The sequence below is a fragment of the Artemia franciscana genome, chromosome 14 (genome assembly GCF_032884065.1).
Source record: "Artemia franciscana chromosome 14, ASM3288406v1, whole genome shotgun sequence".
In the NCBI taxonomy this organism is placed as follows: domain Eukaryota; kingdom Metazoa; phylum Arthropoda; class Branchiopoda; order Anostraca; family Artemiidae; genus Artemia; species Artemia franciscana.
In genome coordinates, this window is record NC_088876.1 from 9,333,682 (window position 1) to 9,354,614 (window position 20,933).

At 36.6% G+C, this 20,933-nt stretch overlaps 1 protein-coding gene across 1 annotated transcript in view; it reads right to left on the minus strand.

The window, feature by feature from the left end:
- Positions 1–291: 291 nt before the first annotated feature.
- The window catches only part of LOC136035284 (proteasome assembly chaperone 2-like), a 48,194-nt gene continuing 27,552 nt past the window's right edge, over positions 292–20,933 (minus strand). Inside the window, exons 5-7 of the mRNA XM_065716967.1 lie at positions 14,374–14,505; positions 7,365–7,479; positions 292–469 (exon numbers count right to left, since the gene is read on the minus strand). Of these exons, the coding sequence (XP_065573039.1) occupies positions 392–469; positions 7,365–7,479; positions 14,374–14,505 (325 nt within the window). The 3' untranslated portion in view covers positions 292–391. The remainder of the gene's footprint in view (positions 470–7,364; positions 7,480–14,373; positions 14,506–20,933) is intronic.

Below are 20,933 nucleotides of genomic sequence, written 5' to 3' on the forward strand. Positions count from 1 at the left end.
TCAAAAAATTCTAACCATCTTACGTATGAATTAAGGCAAATCAGGATCTCCTACCATGCTTTGCGCATAAGCTTCCTAAGAGTAAATTCCTTACTACTCTTATTACACAATTAAAACGGATCCTAGCTGTGACAGTAGCAAGACCTAGCAATGAGTGTGTCATATCATAAATAGCGTCTTTAATTTTGAAGGTAATATCTGTGTACGCCTAATCTCGTGCATGACAGTGCCATAGCTATTAACAGGCAAATAAACACAATATTATTAACAGGCTAGTAACTGTTATAAATATAAAAAGCAGTATTTATTTAACTTTATAATGAAGCCATATAAGAAAGATGCTATTGTATAAAATAAGATGCATATGGACTGCTCACAATTTCCTCTAATTTTACCCAAACAAAGATTTTGGGGCTGGACGACCGTAAAGATGAATCCATGAGGGAGGAAAGACCCATTCACTTTTCTTCTAAAAGAACAAAATTATTTTCAGTGAAATCAATAATTATATATGCAGTACATAAATAAAAGACTAGATAAGAGATAGAGTAGGTAAGCTATACAGGCCACAAAATATTTCAACAGATTAAAAAAAAAATGTTTTTTTTTCATGATTGATTTACAATTTTGCCAGAAAAATTCAACCGATGTAATTATAAACCAACAAACTCAGCACAATAAAGCCTAGCAAAATTCTGCTGCTGCAAAACCTCCACCCATAGAGGAACAAAATGACGAAATTCGAAAAAAAAATAATACTCAAGTCGTGCCAGATCTAACGCGGTAAAACTCAACGGACATGAACTTCAACCGAATAACGCTAAAAACACAAAATGATTTGCTTCTAAGTTAAACCTAATTCCTTTGATTTAGGTGAAAACTAAATGATTTGAACTTGACTTTATAAGATTTTTTTAGACAAGTGGCGACCTTACTCAGAAGGAATCCTCATTCGTAGGAACAGTAGGGACACTGAAGCCAGTTCTGGCTTCAAGAGCATGCGTAAATTTCACGACTTTGCAAGGATAGAGTCGGATCAATATGTTTAGAAAATACGGGGAACGCAACTTCTGAGTCTTAAGTTTCCTAACTTTCCTTTCTACCGCACTTTCTACTTTTGACAATACTGAATTTTTGTCTTTTTTTTCAAAATGGATTTGAAATTTTACCTGCAAAATTTAACGGATTCAATAATTTGCAAACAATGAGCAATCAGTGCAACATAAAACCAAGCGAAAATCAGCCATTACACGATCTTAGCCCATTCACGATCAAATGACAAAATTTGACAAAGAAAAACTCGAGTTCTATTAAATCCAACGCGGTAGAGCTCAACTGATACAAAATTCAACCGAGTAAATCTAAAAACACAACATGGTCTGTTTGAAACTAGACTAGCTTACCTATGGCCTTAGACTAACTAACCTACGGCCTTGATCGTAGGAATAGCCGAAGCGTTTCAACTAATTCCTACTTAAAGAGCTTTTAGAAATTCAAGGGCTTGCAAGGTTAAAATCCAACATATAGGTTTTAAAAACGTGGTGGCATCCTCTTTCTTCCTTAGAGTAATTTCTACATTTTCTAATTTTTAGTGGCCCTCTTTACTACTATTGGTTTGTCTTTTGTTTTTTCAAAAACACATTTACAGATTTTGTCTTTGGAAGCACCTTCGCTCAGCAGTAAGAAGTCGAAGGGAGAGCCATCTATAAGATCACTTGATATAAAATTCTGGAAAATATTCATTATTTTCTATGAATTACATCTGAAGGACCTTTCACTCTGTGTTACCAAGTGAAGGCCCACAAGTGACTACTAAATTGTATGGTCTGGCTCCAATTAAGAAAAATGTAGATGTAGCTTTGAAACTGAGCTCATCTATTTTTACTAAGCTTTATTACTTAGTGCATAGACTAGAAATGCTTAATTATAACCTATCCTCTTAGTTATAACCCCAACCTCCAAAAATAGAGAAATTACAAGACCTCCAAAAACAGAGAAACTATGGGGTTTTGCTTACAATATCCCTAAGACCTAAGGATACGTCAACAATATACTGAATAGATAGCGCATTATAGACCTCGGTTATAAAAACATTAATTATGACTTTTATCGCCGGTAAAAAATAAAAATCTCCGTACTTAATCATATGAGAAATTTCAAAATACTGCTGTTAGGCAATGTACACTTAAGGTTAACTCATAGTTTTCTACGGCGGGACGACCTCAGTCGGTTGAAAATCCAGCCGGATTCTAACAGGAGTCAAAATTAAATTCAGTAGCTAGCTTTCGCAACAAATTGTTTTCTAGTTTTCTTCATCTCAAATAGTATTTAGCTCCCTTCTCTTTGGATCAAAGTGAAAAATTCCTTTCTTCGGTCGAATACATTGCATTCAAAATGAGTTAAAGCTTGGATAAAATAAAAAGTTTTGTTATCAAAATGGCTTCCACAAGCAAATAGTGCCAGAACTACACGTAAAACAAAATAAAATGAAATGAAAAAACGTTTATTTACCTTTTTTAGATAGGCACTCTAAGTCTGATCTTCCTTTAGATACGTATCAAAAGAAATTTTCGTAAAGTTTTATCATAAAAATGCACTTTTTGTAAATTTAACTTATTTTATCTTCAATGTCTAAACTCTGGAGCAGTTTATTATCACAAAACGTCTTGAAAAATTCACTAATCAATTCAAGCCTAATTAATCAAGCGCTAATTAATTCAATTCATTTTTACATCTGCAAAGGATGCTGGGTAATTGTTTCTGGTTCAGCTCTTGTGATGAGTTTGAAGTGAAAAGCAAGATATGTTTTATTTCATATCTTTGACTCTTTAATTAACCTAGGTAGAGTCGGAAGCCTAGAGCGAGGCTGAAATAAGATTAGCTTGGTATAGGAAGAGAATCCTATACTAGGCAAGAGATCTTTCCCCGAGGGAAAAGAAGAAAATTGGCTTATGGCGCCTGGAGCCAAATAGTTTGGCACTTTTATACCACTGGCGAAGTACACTTGTCAGAACCCTGACGGTTGTAGAAAACGCCAAAGACGGGACGCGGGGAAATCCGTGGCGCGTGGTGACCCTAGAGGTGTATCGCCAGGTTACTCTGGCGACAAAGGGGGTTTAGGCCAAGCCTAATTAAATATAAAAATTAGAGAAAATTACAAAAATCGGCCGTTTTTGCTAGACAAATTACAATAGTCAATTGTAAAATTTTGAGGATAAAAAGAAATAACGTGGAATTAATTGAGTTTTGAGTTTATACTGGGGGAGTCTCTCCGTATTTAAAAGTATTATAGGTTGTAAGAACGGACAAGAGAAAGTGAAAGCTGGAGTATTATTTGAGTGAATTAGCAGATTTAGAGATAACAAAAGAGATAACTTCAGCAAATTATAAGATTGATTATTCAGCAGGTCAAAAATGTATGTCTATATTTATAAATTAACATTTATATAAGATTAAGAATATAGAGTCTTATATTTATATAAGATCATTGAACACGAAAACTTCGGAAAATTTGTCAGTTCTGTGCGCACATTTGATAAGGAAGGTGAGAGGCACCTGTTCTATTTGATAGTCGGCCTGAGTGGAGATAACATTTGGAGTACCAGTATGAAAGTTGGATACGTTGTCTGTTTTGCAGGATAGTTTTCCCTATTTGAGTTTTAGTCCAGCTAATCCATTAGTAGAATATTGGCGCATTTGTTCACTTTACTTTTCCCGTCCACTCCCTGTTATTTCACTTTTTGGAGACATATTTCCCTGGTGTAAAATTTGTTTGCTGTGAATTCAGCTGTTATTCTCTAATTAAGTCTAGATATTCCGGCTGTTTGAGGAATTGTTGAATATCATTACGCGGCACTAATAATTCACAACTGTAACTGCGTGTCATAATTTTTGCGTGTCGGGCTCACCACGTTTGACCAATTAATTAAGAGATAATAAAATTGGGAAGGAGTAAACCCTTGAAAATGAGAGGGTATGAAGTAGGCAAGGAAGCTATAATACATGCAAAAAACAAGACAAGTTTACCTTTCAGATGCCATGCAAAATGAAGGAGAGTTGCCGATCAGAAATAGTACACATAAGGAACGAAGAAATATGGAACGGATGGACACAGAAAATGAATTCAGAGTATATGACAACAGAGAGAATCAAAATAAACTGAGTAGCAGGAGTAGTGTGGGCTCAATGTCTAGCAAGGGGTCACAAAAGAAGCAATAAAGTACATCTTACGCAAATGCTGAATTTCTTAATGCAAAAAGAAGAGACTAGAGAGCAGAAAGAGGATGCTGAAAGAATACCCAGGGAACGTAAGGAGAAGGCTGAAAGAATAGCTAGAGAGGCAAATTAAGAGAGAGATCGCCAAGAATTTAGATGAACCACGATAGGTATAATTAAAGCCCGCTGGGGCACAAAGAGGTGGACGAACCCATAAAACAAAATGGGAGGCTAAGCCACCTTGTCTAAAAAACGAAACGCTTGATACTCCGGTTCGAAATGCTGGTAATCCGTAAAAATGGGATGCGAAAGTGAAGAGGTCATGTAATGTTGAAAATAAGGACATGTAAAGCGATTTTTCGGAAGAATGTTTAGAAATTTACAAACTTTAAAGTTTGTTAATTAACAAACTTTTTTGAACTAACAAACTTTAAACTAACGACAAGTACATACCACAATGAAGCACCAATTGTACCCAAAAAAATGAGAATAAATTGATCGTACATGCTTTTCCTTTTAAAGTTAGAGAATTTCAGTATAGTATGAAAAACCAAATGACAGAATTCAATTCCAATTTGATTACGAACTATTGTTTTTGCGGTAAAAGTAAAATTAAACTAAAAGAGAGGAAAAAGACGCAAAGCGAAACTACACTTTAAGAATTCAATGTTCGTTTAGCGACGAGTTAATTCCTATTACGACAAAAGAAAAGAAAAATAAAAAGGAGAAAAGAAATAACAAACGGAACTGCAATAAAGAAATGCAGTCAAAGATGATGGAAATTCGAGTTCAATTCAGATTTGATGATGATTAATTTTGCACGATCGACAAAGTTGAGAAAAGTAAAAAAGAAATGAGAAAACAGACTAAATTTACGAATTTAGTCTGCAAGGGCGGAAAACAAAAAATAGGAGAATTACAAAATTACTAAAAGATAAAGAGCTCAGGGGGATGGGGGAAAGTGGTAACAGACACAGAGGAAAAATTGCAAAACTACAGTAAGACGAAAAAGCTTAGGAGGGAGGAGAAGGCCCATGACATATAAAAAAAAACTACAAATAATCATAAAATAAAATTGAAAGGACTAGAACGGGTCAAAGAAAGATTGGGAGGTACTGAATTTTGGGGTTGGATTGAAGAAATTTGAAAAGAAATCTGAGACTAGTCTGATCAACTAGAAGTTTTGATGTTTTATGAGGGAGAGGAATCCCTTGGAGAAGATCCCCTGCGGGAAGCCGTAAAAGACTGCCATTTTCCTCAACGCACAACTGGTGGGCAAGTTGTGATTCCTTTATTGAGGCCTTGCCTTTCTAGTCTTCAGTTGATATTGCCGTTTGTTCTTCATACAACTGTCTTAGGGGATGGGACCCAGAAAAAAGTGATTCATGGTCTGCTCAGATTTGTACTTCATCGTGAACCCCTATCGTTTTGACTGGCCTTTGTATTTTCGACCATACATGATTTCAAGTTATGCCAATGGGCAATTCAAGTTTTAATTGAGATGTGGTGTTGTTTCCACCGATGGAGATGAGGAGGCTGGTTGAGCTAATTTTTCTTGATGACTGGCATCACCAAAAGTGCCCGGACCTGATTTTACACTTCTCCTAAATGTAAATTTGGTAAGAATGACCAATTTTCTTTAAATTTAATCGTGCTCAGCACGATTAAGTTCCACAAATCTCGTGGATTCTCACTTCTCAGAAATCCCAAACTATGAAGCGAGTTTTACAAACAATAGCTTTGACTGGTTTGAAAGATATAACGAATGGCAATGGAACTAAGCCAAGGGGATGGTATAGTCATGTATTTATAAGCAAACGTGTATCTGCAGTGGAGAGGTACAAAAGAAGATGAGAAGATAAATAAGTTTAGTGATTTTGAAGTTGGTGTTATATGTTTTGTATTTTTACGCTCTGACCAATGGCGTGGTGGCGGTCATTTCTCTTAGGAGGGAGGAGTTGGAACCTTTGGCTCTATACTATAAAAATGTTCTCTTTGTAAATTTAGCTTATTTTGTCTTCAATGTTTAATCAATCTCCAAACAATACTGGGTAATTTCAATTTCGGCTCAGTCATTCAATCAGAGGTCCAGAGGGGCACGCGCGAAGGTGCGTCTCAAAGTGTCTCGATTAATTGTAAGAGTTTTTGTGTTTCAGTTCTTGTGATGAATTTAAAGTGAATAGTAGGATATGTTTTATTTTATTCATTTGACTCTTTAATTAGCCTAGATAGGATCTGAAACCTAGAGAGAGGTTGAAATAAGTGTAGTTTGGTATACGAAGAGACTTCTGACTAAGCAAAAGATCTTTCCCCAAGGGAAAGAAAGAGAATTGGCAGTTTAATGCTTATAGTTCCTGGCGCTAAATAGTCTGGAGCTTTAATATCACGAGGAAATACACTTGTCAGAACCCTGACGGTTGTGAAAATAGCCAGAAACGGGACACCTAGAGATCCGAGGCGGTTCATGACCCCCTGAGATACCGCCAGGTCACTCTGGTAACATTAGAGATCTCCCAATACTGAGAGAGAAGGAGTAGAGCCCCCCTTCCAGCCTACATGTTGCTTATAGTAGCGTCACTAGGTTACCTTCACCATTTTGCGTTCGCTTTGCCAAAATTCACTATCTTCTCTCAGGGCTTATGTCAAACAAAGTAGAGCTACAAGACGTATATCATAAAGCAGCTTACCGTGGTAACTGAGATTTTCCGGATGAAATATCGTAACAGCCCTATATTTACGTCACTGGGTCACTCGCCATTTGACCATCCCTTTGCCAAAACTCGCCGTCTTTTGTCAGGCCTTATGTCAAAAGAAAGTAGGGCTGAAAGCCGTCCTTCATGACGTGACTTACCATTGCAACTAAAATTCCCTGAATGAAAGGCTAGAATAGTCCTATAGTGACGTCAGTCGATTACTACACCATTTCACCGTCATTTAGCCAAAATTAACCATCTTCTGTCTAGATTTATATCAAAAGAAAGTAGAGCTACAAGACTCAGTAAAACTAAGAAGTCACAAGACCCAGTCCAATCGTCTTTTATATCTAATTAAGGGAGCTCCACTGGTTCCTGTTTTATTTATATAGTTAAGAATAAGTCTTTTTTTTATAGAATATATAGCTTATTGAAAAACGAGGTAAAAAGACTTACCGATGAAATCTGCAGTGCTTCCGAAAATTTATCAATGACCAACAAAGCGTCTGGTATATTATTCCCTTCGGATGTAAAAGAGAGAATGGCACTCATTGGCATCCGTATTTCATTACTTAACAGAAAAATTGCAAATTTAATTCAAGTTTTCTTAGAATTAACAATCATCCATTTAAATAAAAATTGTTCAAAGTCTACCTTCCTATTAAAAGAAAAAGGTGATGAAGCCTTAAAAAATAGTACAACTTCTAGATTCTTATACAACTTTTGAGTATTTTCTTTTTGTAACAAGTTTCTTCCTTCTTTTTTCCGTGAATCAAAGGAAAAACATTCAATCACTAGAAAGGAAAGCAAAACTGATTAAGAGACGGATCAGAAGAAACAAAACATTCTCAGAACAAATTACTTAAAATAAACCACTCAACAGGAAGTCATTCCATGGTTAGTCTAATTGCTCATTTGTCAATTTCTTATCCTCTCATTTAATCCTTCCATTTTAATATTCCATCAAATGCCCAATTCATTCATACAAAACACTATAGGACTTTAAATCTAAAGCTTTCCTACGTTTCTCACTCTAACAACGTTCCTGAAACTAGTAGCACCTGTGATCAGAAACACCAGTGTCAATTACAAAAATTTCAGGGGCAGAGGAGTATCAAGGTATTTTTTTACAGAGAGAAAACCGTCTGAAATTGCCAAAAACTTCGTTTAAAAGATTAAGCGATTGCAAAATCTTCTCAGGCAATCCTTCAAACTTTCCTTGAGTGGGCTCCTCCTATCCAGAGACTTGCAAGTTCGAAACTAATGAATGCATTTTGAACTAATCATTAGCCTGGTACGGTAGACCCAAAATAATCTATGTGACTAGCTGATGAGCACCTATGCCTTTGAAATCCATTTGTTTTTTCCGCTACGGGAAAACTTCAGATATGGTGGGGAATGTTTATTAGAATTGGAAGCAGAATATTTTGGAAGCGTCAAATTTACTTCTCTGTGTAAGATTAGGTAGAAGGTGCTGCTTCGTTACAATCTGTTCTTCCAGCCACGAGTACATTCACCATCAGTGGATTTTTTTAAGATTCCAGCGAAATTTTTATTAAAAGATACGGGCAGTCATCAAATGGTTAGCCCAATCCCTCCATTCTCTCACTTCATTCTCCCATTCCAGTAAATCCCGTATTCATTCGTACAACGATAGCATGGCTTTAAATCTAAAAGCTTTCCTCATTTGTTACTCTAACAATGCTCCTGGAGCTTGTAATAGCAATGATCGCTGACATTGATGTCAATCAGGATTGCCAACTTCCACACTTTCTTATTTTTTACACTCTTTTTTTACCTAATTGCCCTCTTCCCCTCCACGGACGGAAATCACACCTTTTTTTTGCAAATTTTTAATTAAAATCCCTCTTCTTTGCACTCTTTTACGAAAAGGTGATAGAAAAAGTACTAAGGAAATAAAAACTTCCAATTAAATAATTTGAGTGCAAAAGATACAACTGCTGAGCCGGTATAATCTCTGTTATCTCTTCCTGTGCTGACTAACTTTTACTGACTAACTTTAAATTTTACTTTAATTTTTACTTTAATTTTAGTTTACTACTTTACTTTAATTTTTATGACTAATACGGTAGTGCGTGACTATGCACATTAAGGTGGCATCAAGATCTACGTTTGCGTTTGAAATTTGAATTGGCGTTTAGACTCTGGTGAGTCTAAACACCATTTGTGGAGTCAGTACTTGGTGTGTTTGTTTAGGAGAGTCATTCTGCAAAAACGATATTCAATCAATAAATTTAACTATTCAAAAACCCTTTAATCATCCCTTTGTGACCAAAGTGGAGAGACAAGTTCAAATTGGGAGGGGGTGCAAAACTAGGGAGGAGGAGGAATGTTTCAAAAGTCAAGCTTCCACTTTGTACCCTCAAAACATGCAAAGTCAACTTTTGTCAACAAGAAACGATATTTCTACCTTTCCTCTATAGCGTAACAACGACGAATGGGCTATTTGCATGATTTGTAGCGCTCCTCCAGCGCTTCCCCCTGTCCTCCAGTCACCTTTCCAACATTTCCAACAACCATTGAAGAAAAAGGCAAATAGATACAAGGAAAAGGCAAATTAACGATTGGAAACGTGGAGAGTGGAAATCCGGATTTAACAAAATAAGTCAAAAGCTGTTTGGCGCAACCAATCTTCTTCGAAATCAAAAAGTGAGCATGCAGTAAGGTGATGGAGAAGCCGCGGCAAAAACAAACTTTTTCAACATCTACTCTAGGATTTATTAAACCCTGCAAAGACGTTAAGCCTACACACCAAAGTGCAAATCGCCCACATCGGCTTGTGATAGCAATCTTGGAAAGCAGTTGAGTTAGGTGAACGACACTTTCAGAAATGAATCCATGGCCAAAAATAAAGCCTGGGAAGTTATTTATGAGTCATTATGTCTACCTTCTTTTTATTCCTTAGGCTAAGACGATTGCATAAATCACAGGTTTTTGCAGAGGGTGAAAGTCAAGCATATTTTCTATACAGGTATGAACTTGTATTAATGCAGAAAAAAACTGTTTTACTTAACTTTTCAGTTTCAATCTTCTTTTCATTTGCTTTAGTTTCTGAAAATGCAATTCCTGTTATTTCAGTAGAATTTTAAGCCACTTCAAGGGTTTTCCTTAAACAAAAGATTGATCAGAACAGTGAGAGGGGCTGCATACCAATTTGACCTGCACTTTTTATGAGCTCATAAGTGAACACGCTCTGTCCATGGGCGCGCAAGTGCGACATTTATGAACAGATTTTAGAATAATCGTTGGCCCGGTGCAGTAGTTCCAAAATAAGGTACGTGTCTTGCTGATGAGCATCTATATCTTTACAATCTTTGAAGAGCTTTTCCGCCACTGGAAAACGTCAGTTATTGTGGGTCAGGTTTATTACACTTTAGAGTTATTATTTTGGAAGCATAGGTTATTCAGAGGTCACTATACTCAATACAATCTCTTCTACCCGATCGCAAATATATTCATCATCAGCGAATTTTTCTCAAATATAAAGCAAAATTTATAGGAAAAACAACGAGTTTTTTTAGCATTTCAGAATCAGCATGCCATGTTCAGACGCACATTACTTCTATTGAGCTGCAGAAGCAGGCGACAAAAAATGAATGAAAATGGAATTGCATGAGAAAGTAGGCCTAATCCTAGTTTTCGTTGTCACTATTGTATATCACTAGGTAATCAATTCCACTTTCTATTCAGTCTCTTCTTCTTTATTGTTTACGACGAACTCTTTGTTTTAGATCTTTTTAATTTACATTTAAGTTTATCCAATGTAATTTGCTGGTGGATGGTAGAAATCGTATGTGTTTAGCACACAAGACATGGGACATTACCCCATTTCAAAACCAAGCTTGTTCAACATTTCATGAACACAAGCTGACTAGAAAATGTCTTCCTCATTTGAGAATCTATATTTTATTTTCTTTGAAAATGGACACCATAAGTGAGCCGACATTAACGAACTGACAAAACAGTTTATTTCTTTTTTTAGGGCTTGCGCTTTTGTTCCGTTTGCAGATGTGATAGGAGTGCCACTGACATTTCGATAACATCCCAAGATTCTACTACTACTATTACTAACAACCGATACAGCACCAAGCCATCTAAGCCCAACACAGCTACGCACGCTCCTCCCCCATCCCAGTCTATTCAACGCCTCCCTCTTTGCAACCCCATGATGTTCGAATTTCCCTTGAATCTTTCCTTACGACCTCCTCCCACCCCTTCCCTGACTGCCTGCTTTTCACTTGGCCCTTGATGGTTGGCCGACACGTATGATCTTTGACAATCTATCATACTTCATCCGCAGAACTTATCCTAATCGTCTCAACCTCTTCTCGCTATAGTCCAATGAGGTGGGATTGAAACATATTTTTCGAACAGCTTACTATTTGAAATTAGGTCAATGAGGCAGGTACCAAAAACAATCCGTAGAAAATTTCTCTGAAAAACACCAATATAATCCTCCTCCGTCTTTCGGAGAACCCACGCTTCAGAACCATGTTTGCCTATTGTCTTTACTGTAGCTTCCAATATTCTAATCTTGGTTTACTGAGTTTTCTTCCTACTCTTCCAAACTTTTTCTACTGTAAAAAAACACCCTGACCTTTGGCTACTCTACTTTTAATATCTTACTATACCAACCGTATTTACTAACAATACTACCTAAGTAAGTGAAGCAGTCCACTTGATCAATATTCTCGTTACCTAGCATTACCTCTTCAACATCATTTATTCCCAGTTTTACCAACTTAAGTTTTCTTAATATTAATTCTGAAATCCCTTGTTTGACTTGTTTGACTATATACTCGCAAAACCTCCAAAAATACATTTATTTTGCTTACATTATCGTCTAGGATCTCAAATCATCAGCATAATCTAAGTCTAGGAGAATTTTACTTCCCCATTTGATTTCTTGCTCTCCCATAGCCTTTGTATTTGCTCATTAGGACAAAGTCCATCAAAATGATCCATAGAAATGGGGATAGAACTCAACCCTGCTTAACTCATGATTCAGTACGAAACCACCAACTAACCTCATTTCCTACCATAACCGCAGCAGTATAATTCTGGTACATAGCGTTGATAACTTTAATGTACTTATTTGGCACACTATTCAAGAATGGGACCTTCCCTAAAGATCCTCTACTACCAGAACAAATACTTGCTCATAATCTATAACACCGAGGACTATAAGAGCCTCATGACTCAGGCGCTTCTCAATTGTAAATCTAAGAGTGGAAATTTGGTCGATACATTCTCTCCCCCTCCCTAAAACTCTACTGTTTTTTCTCTTAAAACTTTATCTACAGCATCTCCAAGTCTAAAAAGTACCACCATACTAAGTAATTTGCTTCCTACAGAAACCAATATATTGCCTCTTTAATTACCACACACACTCATCACTTTTCTTAAAGAGGGTTTAATTAAAGTTTTACTCAAATCGCTTGGTACTTCCCCTTTTTCAAAAATTAGATTAATAATCTTCAATAATTTGTCACTAATTTCACAATCACACTTGTGAGCAATCCCAAGGTTTGAAAAATAAGAAATGAATTCACTAATTAAATCTTAAAAAAATTTATCTAACTAAAAAAAAATTAATTCCAAAAAACGAATTAAAAATTGAACGCAAAAAAAACTTTAAAAAAACATGAAAAATTGTTGACGTTTTTAAGAGTCAGACAAAAATTACGAGGGGATAGGGGGGTTCAGACCCCCCCCCCCCCCCTGGATATGGTCTTCCTATCAGATGTTATTTTCAAGCAAAAGGAAACGTCAAACGTCAAAGAGATGCAGTTAGAGTTCATTCTTTTCCAAACTTTGCAACTGTTAAAGGCACTATTCGATATAGTATGCTAATATACAATTTCTTCCTTTGAATAAAAAAATTAAGCAGGGATTATAAGAGAATGAGACTGGGAGAGACAGAATATGGAGATGGATAGAGGCAAAATAGGAGGTGGAGGAGACAAAGTAGAACAGAAAGAGGAAAAATTGAACGTGGCATTGCTAAGGTGTTTGATAGTTAAAACCTTTCCGTCAAGTGGGGATTCCTATGATGTTTATTTTATCAAAGCATTTACAATTTGATAAATGCTCCTTTTGTTTACGCATTTTTACATCTATCTTTTTACATTATTACACATTCAACACTGACAAGGTTACCAATATATTGGCTTTAATTTTTTTTAACTTTTGCTAATTTCTAATAGTTACAATTAAAGAAGTACGGATTTGCAGACTTGAAGAGCAGAAACGCTTAAGTATTTTTTTCTTTTTTTTTCTTTTTTGCAGAACTGCTCACCGTCATTTTCCAGTTTAATAGCTTTCAAAAAAAAAACTTCAAGCTCTTTGCGATGCATGAAGCGGAGCAAAAGCTACAATTTAAGGTATGTTGATGAACCGGTTTTAGTATATTATTCTAGACTTATGAAATCTATCCTGCCGATCAGGAGATTCTTTACAACTCTGCAAAGACAGTATTTCCACCCAAGTCACTCTTTTATGCCTCTCTTCGGTTTGACTGTGTGGTAACAATATATTTTTGTGAGGGAATTCCGTAACCTTGGTTTCATTAAGAAAGCATTTCCTTCATAATACTCATATTCGCCATGCTTTGAAGTCAGTTGTGTCGCAGCTAACATGTTGATTCCGAGGTTGTTTTAAAGATGATTAAAAAATCTCTTCTTCTGATAGTACAAATATTTTTGGAATGTCTTTGGTTTCCAAAGACAGGTGTACCTCTCAAGGTCTACTCATTCTTAAACACTGCGTATAATAGCCTTCTACGTTCTCGTATAAGCTGCTTTGCTAAGCTTTTGCTACCGAGGTGTGTTTCAATTGCCATGTGTCTCCGTTTCGTCAGCTCCTCGTGTCTTCCTACATATTAAAAAAAAGTTGCAAGTACGCACCCTGCGTAATGTACAAATGTTTCTGTACAATAATGTACAAATGTGCAAAAAAATGTACAAATGTTCAAAATGTACAAATGTACAAAAAAATCTGTACGTAATGTACAAATGTTTCGTAATGTACCAAATGCGAGTGCAAGGATATGGGCGAAATAAAACGGTGAGTACACCGATGTGGTTAATCCAGGTTAATTTTTCTTAGTTTTAAAAGAGGCCAATTTTAGACAAAAAACTTCTTGTACATAAAGTCCCTGGGATTATGTTAACTATAATAGATAATAGCTAATCTCTTCATAGGATTCAAAATTTAATTTATTGGGAAAATATACAGAGGCAGTATGCAGAGAAGAGACAACATGATGGTATCCTTTATATCATAAAAGTTTTTATATTGTTAAAATGTTTAAAAGAAAAAAAAAACTATTTATATGTAAATCAATTATTTTTACAAACATTCAGTAGAATATTTCGTCACTCCCTCCCCCATTCTTAAAACAAGAATGGGAACACCCCCAAAAATATTGATACAGTTTAATTACCTTGCTTGATAGACAGCTTTACAAATTCCACCAAAAGGAATCGAGATTGAATCTCCTCCTTCGATATTTTCATTTCGATTAACTTCGATTATGTACTTTGGCAGTGGTTCAAATTTAATCCAATTTTCTGACCTAAAAGACAATTTCTGACTTTAAGTTCTGGCACAGTAAGTAGATAAAGTGTTGCAAAACTTTGAAACTAGCTCCTTTGCAACTTCAGTACAAAGCAAATCTCTATTAATAAAATGAAGGTAGAACCACCCCGAAATAGTTTAAATAGAATTATAAACACCACATAAACATGGAAACACCATAGAAACAAAGGACAGACGCCTATGTTTAACAGCTCACATTTGATAAGCAAACGGTTTCACTCTTGTTTTTCTACAGAATCTGATAGCAGATGATGAGGATTGCGATAATCTCATTTACATAAAATCTAAATTAAGTTTCGTATATACATATATACATATATATATATATATATATATATATATATATATATATATATATATATATATATATATATATATAATATATATATATATATATATATATATATATATATATATATATATATATATATATATATATATATATATGGAGGTCTGAATTGTCAAAAATGATTTCAAAGCAAGTTTTGTTTTAAACGCGCCCTCCCTAGTTTCGAAAGTTTCCTTACGATGTGCAAAAGCATCCCCTCCCCTTTCACCTTTTCTTCCTGTAAACATGTGAATGTAATATTTTATATTAAGCTGAAACAGATGGTTTGCATTAAGACGGATGCCATATCGCCGCAGCAAAATATATATATATATATATGTATATATGTATATATATATATATATATATATATATATATATATATATATATATATATATATATATATATATATATATATATATATATATATATATATATATATATATATATATATATATATATATATATATATATATATACCGCCAGAAACTACTAGAGCCTTATAGTACATCAAATTAAACAAAACATGTTTCTTCAACCGAAAGTAAGAATCAGTATTAAAACTCAAAACGAACAGAAATTACTCCGTATATGGAGGGATTGCCCCCTCCACAATACCTAAATGTTCACACTAAAGTTTTGGTACCTTTAAAAAGCTTTCTATTCCAATTTAAAGGCCTTGCGTTTCAGGAGCTGTTCTTAAAAATTTGGAAAAAAACACTTAAACTTAGCGTAAAGAGCCCTGTATTGAGGAGGCCTCCCCCCTCCGTGGAAATTTACTCCCATGTAAAGAAAAAACACACACAGACATCCCTTAAAATTCCTTGTGAGCAATTCTATCCTCACTGAAGATCCCCCTCTGTAAAATTTCTTGGAGAAGACTCAACCCGAAAAATTCTCCATAGCATACTTTAATTTGGAAAGGATTAAGTTCTAACCGTTTTTCAAATCACTCTGGAAATCCCCATTCCGCTAAAATTATTTCCCGGAAATCCAGACACGCTGAACATTTCCCTTGGACGATTCACCCGGAACATGTCTAAATGCAAAATTGAGAAGGCAAAGAGAAAGTAAGATAAATAAAAATAATTTCGTCTAGGAGGCATTCTATCAAGTCCCCAAAGAGTAAAATTTCCCCTGGAATCTTCACCCCCGGAAATTGCCCTTCAAACGGAAATTTATTCTCATGGAAACCTAATCCCAGCACAAAATCCACCCCCAAATGTCTATATCCCCCTTCCCCTGTACTTCCCATAAGAAATAGAGGAGGATGGGGTTGGTTCGGACAGAAATTTTGGGTTGGTTGTGGCTTCTACTTCAGTGCCTTTTTTAGTTCTTGGCTGGAACAGAAGAGAATGTGTTGATGCTTCGTTGGAAATTCTTGCAGATTTTTATCTCCCGTCTTTTAGAACTAAGCTCAAATTATTAATGTTTCACAAATTTCCAACCCCATCGTGTAGGGTGAGTTTGGACTATATGGGGGTGGGTTCGGACAGCACTTAATTCTCAATAAAATGCAATGTACTTAAAAGTTCGGATACAGAGAAATCTTAAAATCAAACAATATGTACACAATTGGATCCTCTTTATCTCAAGTTGTAGCAGCAGAGGTCGTAATGGAAAGTGAGACCTCGCTTTGTCCGCTCTGTCTTGCCGGTAGCAGCAGGCGATGGAAGGGCAAGAACAATGTCATCTGAAGACACAAATGCTTTGTCCTTGATATCTGGAAAGACAAACCGTGCTCCATTTCTGCGCAGGAAAGAGAATTCCATGTCACTTCCACTTTTTCCTTTGATTTGGGAAGCACAGAAAAAATCACACTTCTTTGACTTTCTCAGCTCGAAATTCACAAGAACAAAGCTTTCAACTTGAGCATTTTCTATGTCAAAAGACTAAGTCAAAGTCCTCTACAAGCTCTCCGCAGTGAAGAGACTCGTCGCTTCACGAATCATTCAAGGCAGCCAAGCCGGAATAAGGCTCCGCTCCGTCGTTTTCGCCATCATCACTACGGGTCATACTGTTTTTGCGTTTCTTCGCAGATTGCTTTGGTGGTCTGATCTTTTTCTGCATTTTAGCTGTAATCTCTTCCTTTTCAGGTGTGTCTGTTAAAATGCGAGTCATGCCTCGATTCCGTTTCCCGCGACCCGAACTAGAGCTAGTTTCAACTCGGGGGAAGGGTCTAACTTCTTCCGGAGACCTAATCATGGAAGAAGCTGGTGAGGGTCTGGACTCGGAGTCAGCCTACGACAGAAGAGTTGGCGAAACGGTTGTTTGATCTAGGAGCCTGTCTTTCACTAGCGACGGTACAAAAGCTCCCTCGGGAAATATGTCACGATTGAAATGGAAGATCCCAGTGGGTCGGAACGCAGATACAATGTTCGTCTCACTATCTAGGAAGAGAGCTCTGCTGAGCGATGCTACTTCGTAAATCGAAATACGCTGGCCGGGATATAACTGTAGCCACTCATTGAAGCACCCTTTTGGTGCATTCTTGAAAGGAGAAAGAACACCTACGTCGAGTGGTTGCAGTTTATGCGAACAGTGAGGTGGAAATGTCAAAAGTGTCACAAAATTTTCCTTGCAGTGTTTGATCACCCTTACATCGAGATGGCTGTCATGGTTGTCCATTAGCAGGAGGATCGGGTTCTCTGCATCTGGCTTGGTGATCCTCACAAAGTGTCTCACAGCTTCCAAGAGTAAGTCGCCATTGACCCATCCAAGGAGGGTGAGCAAGGGGGGGCATCGTTAATCATTCTAGGTACAAAATTCACTCGTGAAAAGTGAAAACCGGAGGGATAGTTGCTCCAGACTCAATTGTGAAACAGACAGCAGTTATATTTTGACCTCTTTCCGCAGACACTGTCTGACCAACCTGTTTTTGTCCAGTCGGCGCTAGGACTTAGGCGGTAGAATCACCGTTGGTATGCCAGTCTCATCCACATTCCAGATGCAATCGGGTGTCAGCTTGGCTCCAAATCTCCCGCACACATCAAGCAACTTAACAAAAGATGTTTGAACTACAGGTTTGCTGAAACTGGATGCTCTCACCTGACTTGTGGGTTCCAGATTTCTGACTAAAATGTCTGGATTGCGCTTAAGAAATCCTTTGATGCTACTTCGTTTTCCGTCCAACTTTCTGGTACAGAAATGTTATTTGCACGAGCTTAAGAACAGACGAAACATCTTGATTCTCTTGTCGTAAGTCCGTGGTTCATAGTAGAACAGACTCGGAAATAGTCTGCAAGTTTCCTCTCGTGTCCCATGTCAAAAAATTGCCTGTTGCGTTTGGATTTCACCAGGAAGTTGATACAGAGTGGCTGAGGCTCCTCATTGGCACTTGTTGAAGCTTCTTCCCTTGATGGCTTTGATCGCTTGACGTAGTCCAGTAGTGTAGATTTTTTTATACCGCAGTTTTCTGCAATTCCTCTCAACGTGCCTTCTCTCTTGATATAAGCCTCAACGGCTTTCTTCATATTTTCTTGATCAGGAGGAGAATCTGGCCACTTTCTTTTGTATACTCGAGGCATTCTGAATAATAAAAAAAACAATTAGAAAAAGGTAAAAATAAAAATTACAAAAGGTAAATGATAAGAAAAACTATTGAATAGGGCAAAATAGTTGGTGGGGTTGCTTTGGACAATGTCCGAATGCACCCCACTGTGGTTGTCTGAACGATCCCCACCTGAAAAAAAAGCCTGAAACCTCACCTACGCATCAGAACTTACAGATGGCGCCAAAAATCAAAATCGAAACAACTTAACAAAGTCTAAATTAAACGTGTCATGCATTAAGAAAGCTAAATGTTTATTAATATAGGCTGAATTAAATCTCAAAGTAAAGAAGATACAGGATGCCTTACCTTGGTTTTTTCAGTTTTTTTCAAATATTTCCAAAACGACTGCAGGTGGGGTAAAAAAACAAGATACGCAAGTAGAATGCTAGATGGCAGGTTTATAGTGTTTTTTTCGTGATTAGCAGACGGCTCTGTAGGAAGAAAGGCTCTTGTCCAGATTCACCCCACGTCTGAACCAACCCCACTCTCCCCTACTATATGTTAACAAAGGGCAAATTTTATAACTTGAAGACCTATCCCCTTGAGCTGGGTGTGAGGGGTCATATTATCCCCAAGGCATAGTTTTAGGCCTTTTGAACTATACTGAACAAAATGGCAATCTCAAATTTTTGATCAGACAATTTTGGGGAGAAAAAAGGGCACAAGAGGCGGGCTAGTTGCCCTTCAGTATTTTCGGTCACTTGCAATGAGCACTAGAACTTTTATTTTTCACTTAAATGAGCCCTATCCCGATATTATCCCCAAGGCATAGTTTTGGGACTTTTGAAATATACTGAACAAAATGGCAATCTCACAATTTTCATCAGACGATTTTGGGGAGAAAAAATGGAATGGGAGGGGGGCTAGTTGCCCTTCAGTATTTTCGGTCACTTGCAATGAGCACTAGAACTTTTATTTTTCATTTAAATGAGCCCTATCCCGATGTTTTAGGACCACTGGTTCTATATGGTCACCTCTCGGGTTAAAATCGTAAAAGGTAAATGATAAGAAAAATGATTGGAAAGGCCAAAATATTTGGTAGGGTTGCTTCGGACAGTGTCCGAATGCACCCCACTGTGGTTGTTTGAACGAACCACACATGAAAAAAAAAGCCTGAAACCTCACCTACGCCTCAGAACTTACAGATGGCGCCCAAAAGCCAAAATCAAAACAACTTAACAAAGTCTAAGTTAAACGTGTCATGCATTAAGAAAGCTAAATGTTTATTAATATAGGCTGAATTAAATCTCAAAGTAAAGAAGATACAGGATGCCTTACCTTGGTTTTTTCAGTTTTTTTTTCAAATATTTCCAAAACGCCTGCACGTGGGGTAACAAAACTAAATACCAAGTAGAATGCTAGATGGCAAGTCTACAGTGTTTTTTTTTTTTTTTTTTTCATGATTAGCAGACGGCTCTGTAGGAAGAAAAGCGCTTGTCCAGATTCACCCCACGTCCGAACCAACCCCACTCTCCCCTACTATACGTTAACAACGGGCAAATTTTATAACTCGAAGACCTATCCCCTTGAGCTGGGCGTGAGGGGTCATATTATCCCCAAGGCATAGTTTTGGGACTTTTGAACTATACTGAACAAAATGGCTATCTCAGAATTTTGATCAGACAATTTTGGGGGAAAAAGGGCATGGGAGGGGGGCTAGTTACCCTTCAGTGTTTTCGGTCACTTGACATGAGCACTGGAACTTTTATTTTTCATTTAAATGAGCCATATCCCGATGTTCTAGGACCATTGGTTCTATATGGTCACCTCTCGGGTTAATCTTTCTTCTGACAAAAAGTACAAAATTCCACGTGTACGCAGATAGGAGCTTGAAATCTCTACACTAGGGTTCTCTGATCCACTGAATCTGATGGTGTGATTTCCATTAAGGATTTTAAAATTTTAGGGGGTGTTCTCCTCTTTTTAGAAAATCAGGCACATTTTCTAAGTCTCGTAGCCTTTTATGAGTAACATTGAGCTTAATGAATTTTATATATTTGGAATCAACACAATAAGCCAATTCTTTTTATATATTTATTCATATTAAAATTCCTCTTTTTAGAGTTTTGGTCACAATTGAACTGTATTGCTGCTTTCTTATAGTTGCTTACCACTAACTGTTTGATTCTGTATAAACAAAGAACAAAGGCCAATCTTTTATAGCTTATGTTATTCATTAGTAAGCAAACGGCCTCACTCTTTTAACTTTAAGGTGACAATTATATATTCCAGAGAAAGAAGAAAGAGGTCAGATTCTACAAAATTTCCTTGTCGGATTTTGTCGTCGCCAGGAGCCAAGCTATACGTTCAGAATAGAATTTTCGTTATGTAAGAAATAATTGACGCCAATTAGCGAGAATACGGCTTCTATTCGCTTTTCTATCTCTGTGGAATATTCAGTCTATTTGTTCAATAATGCCAATCCTTCATTTTTTTAGTATTTTTCATATTACATAATTAATACTTGATAGTGGCAAGTGAGGTGAAAGTGTAAATTCCAAATTTGAAGATTCTATCATAGAT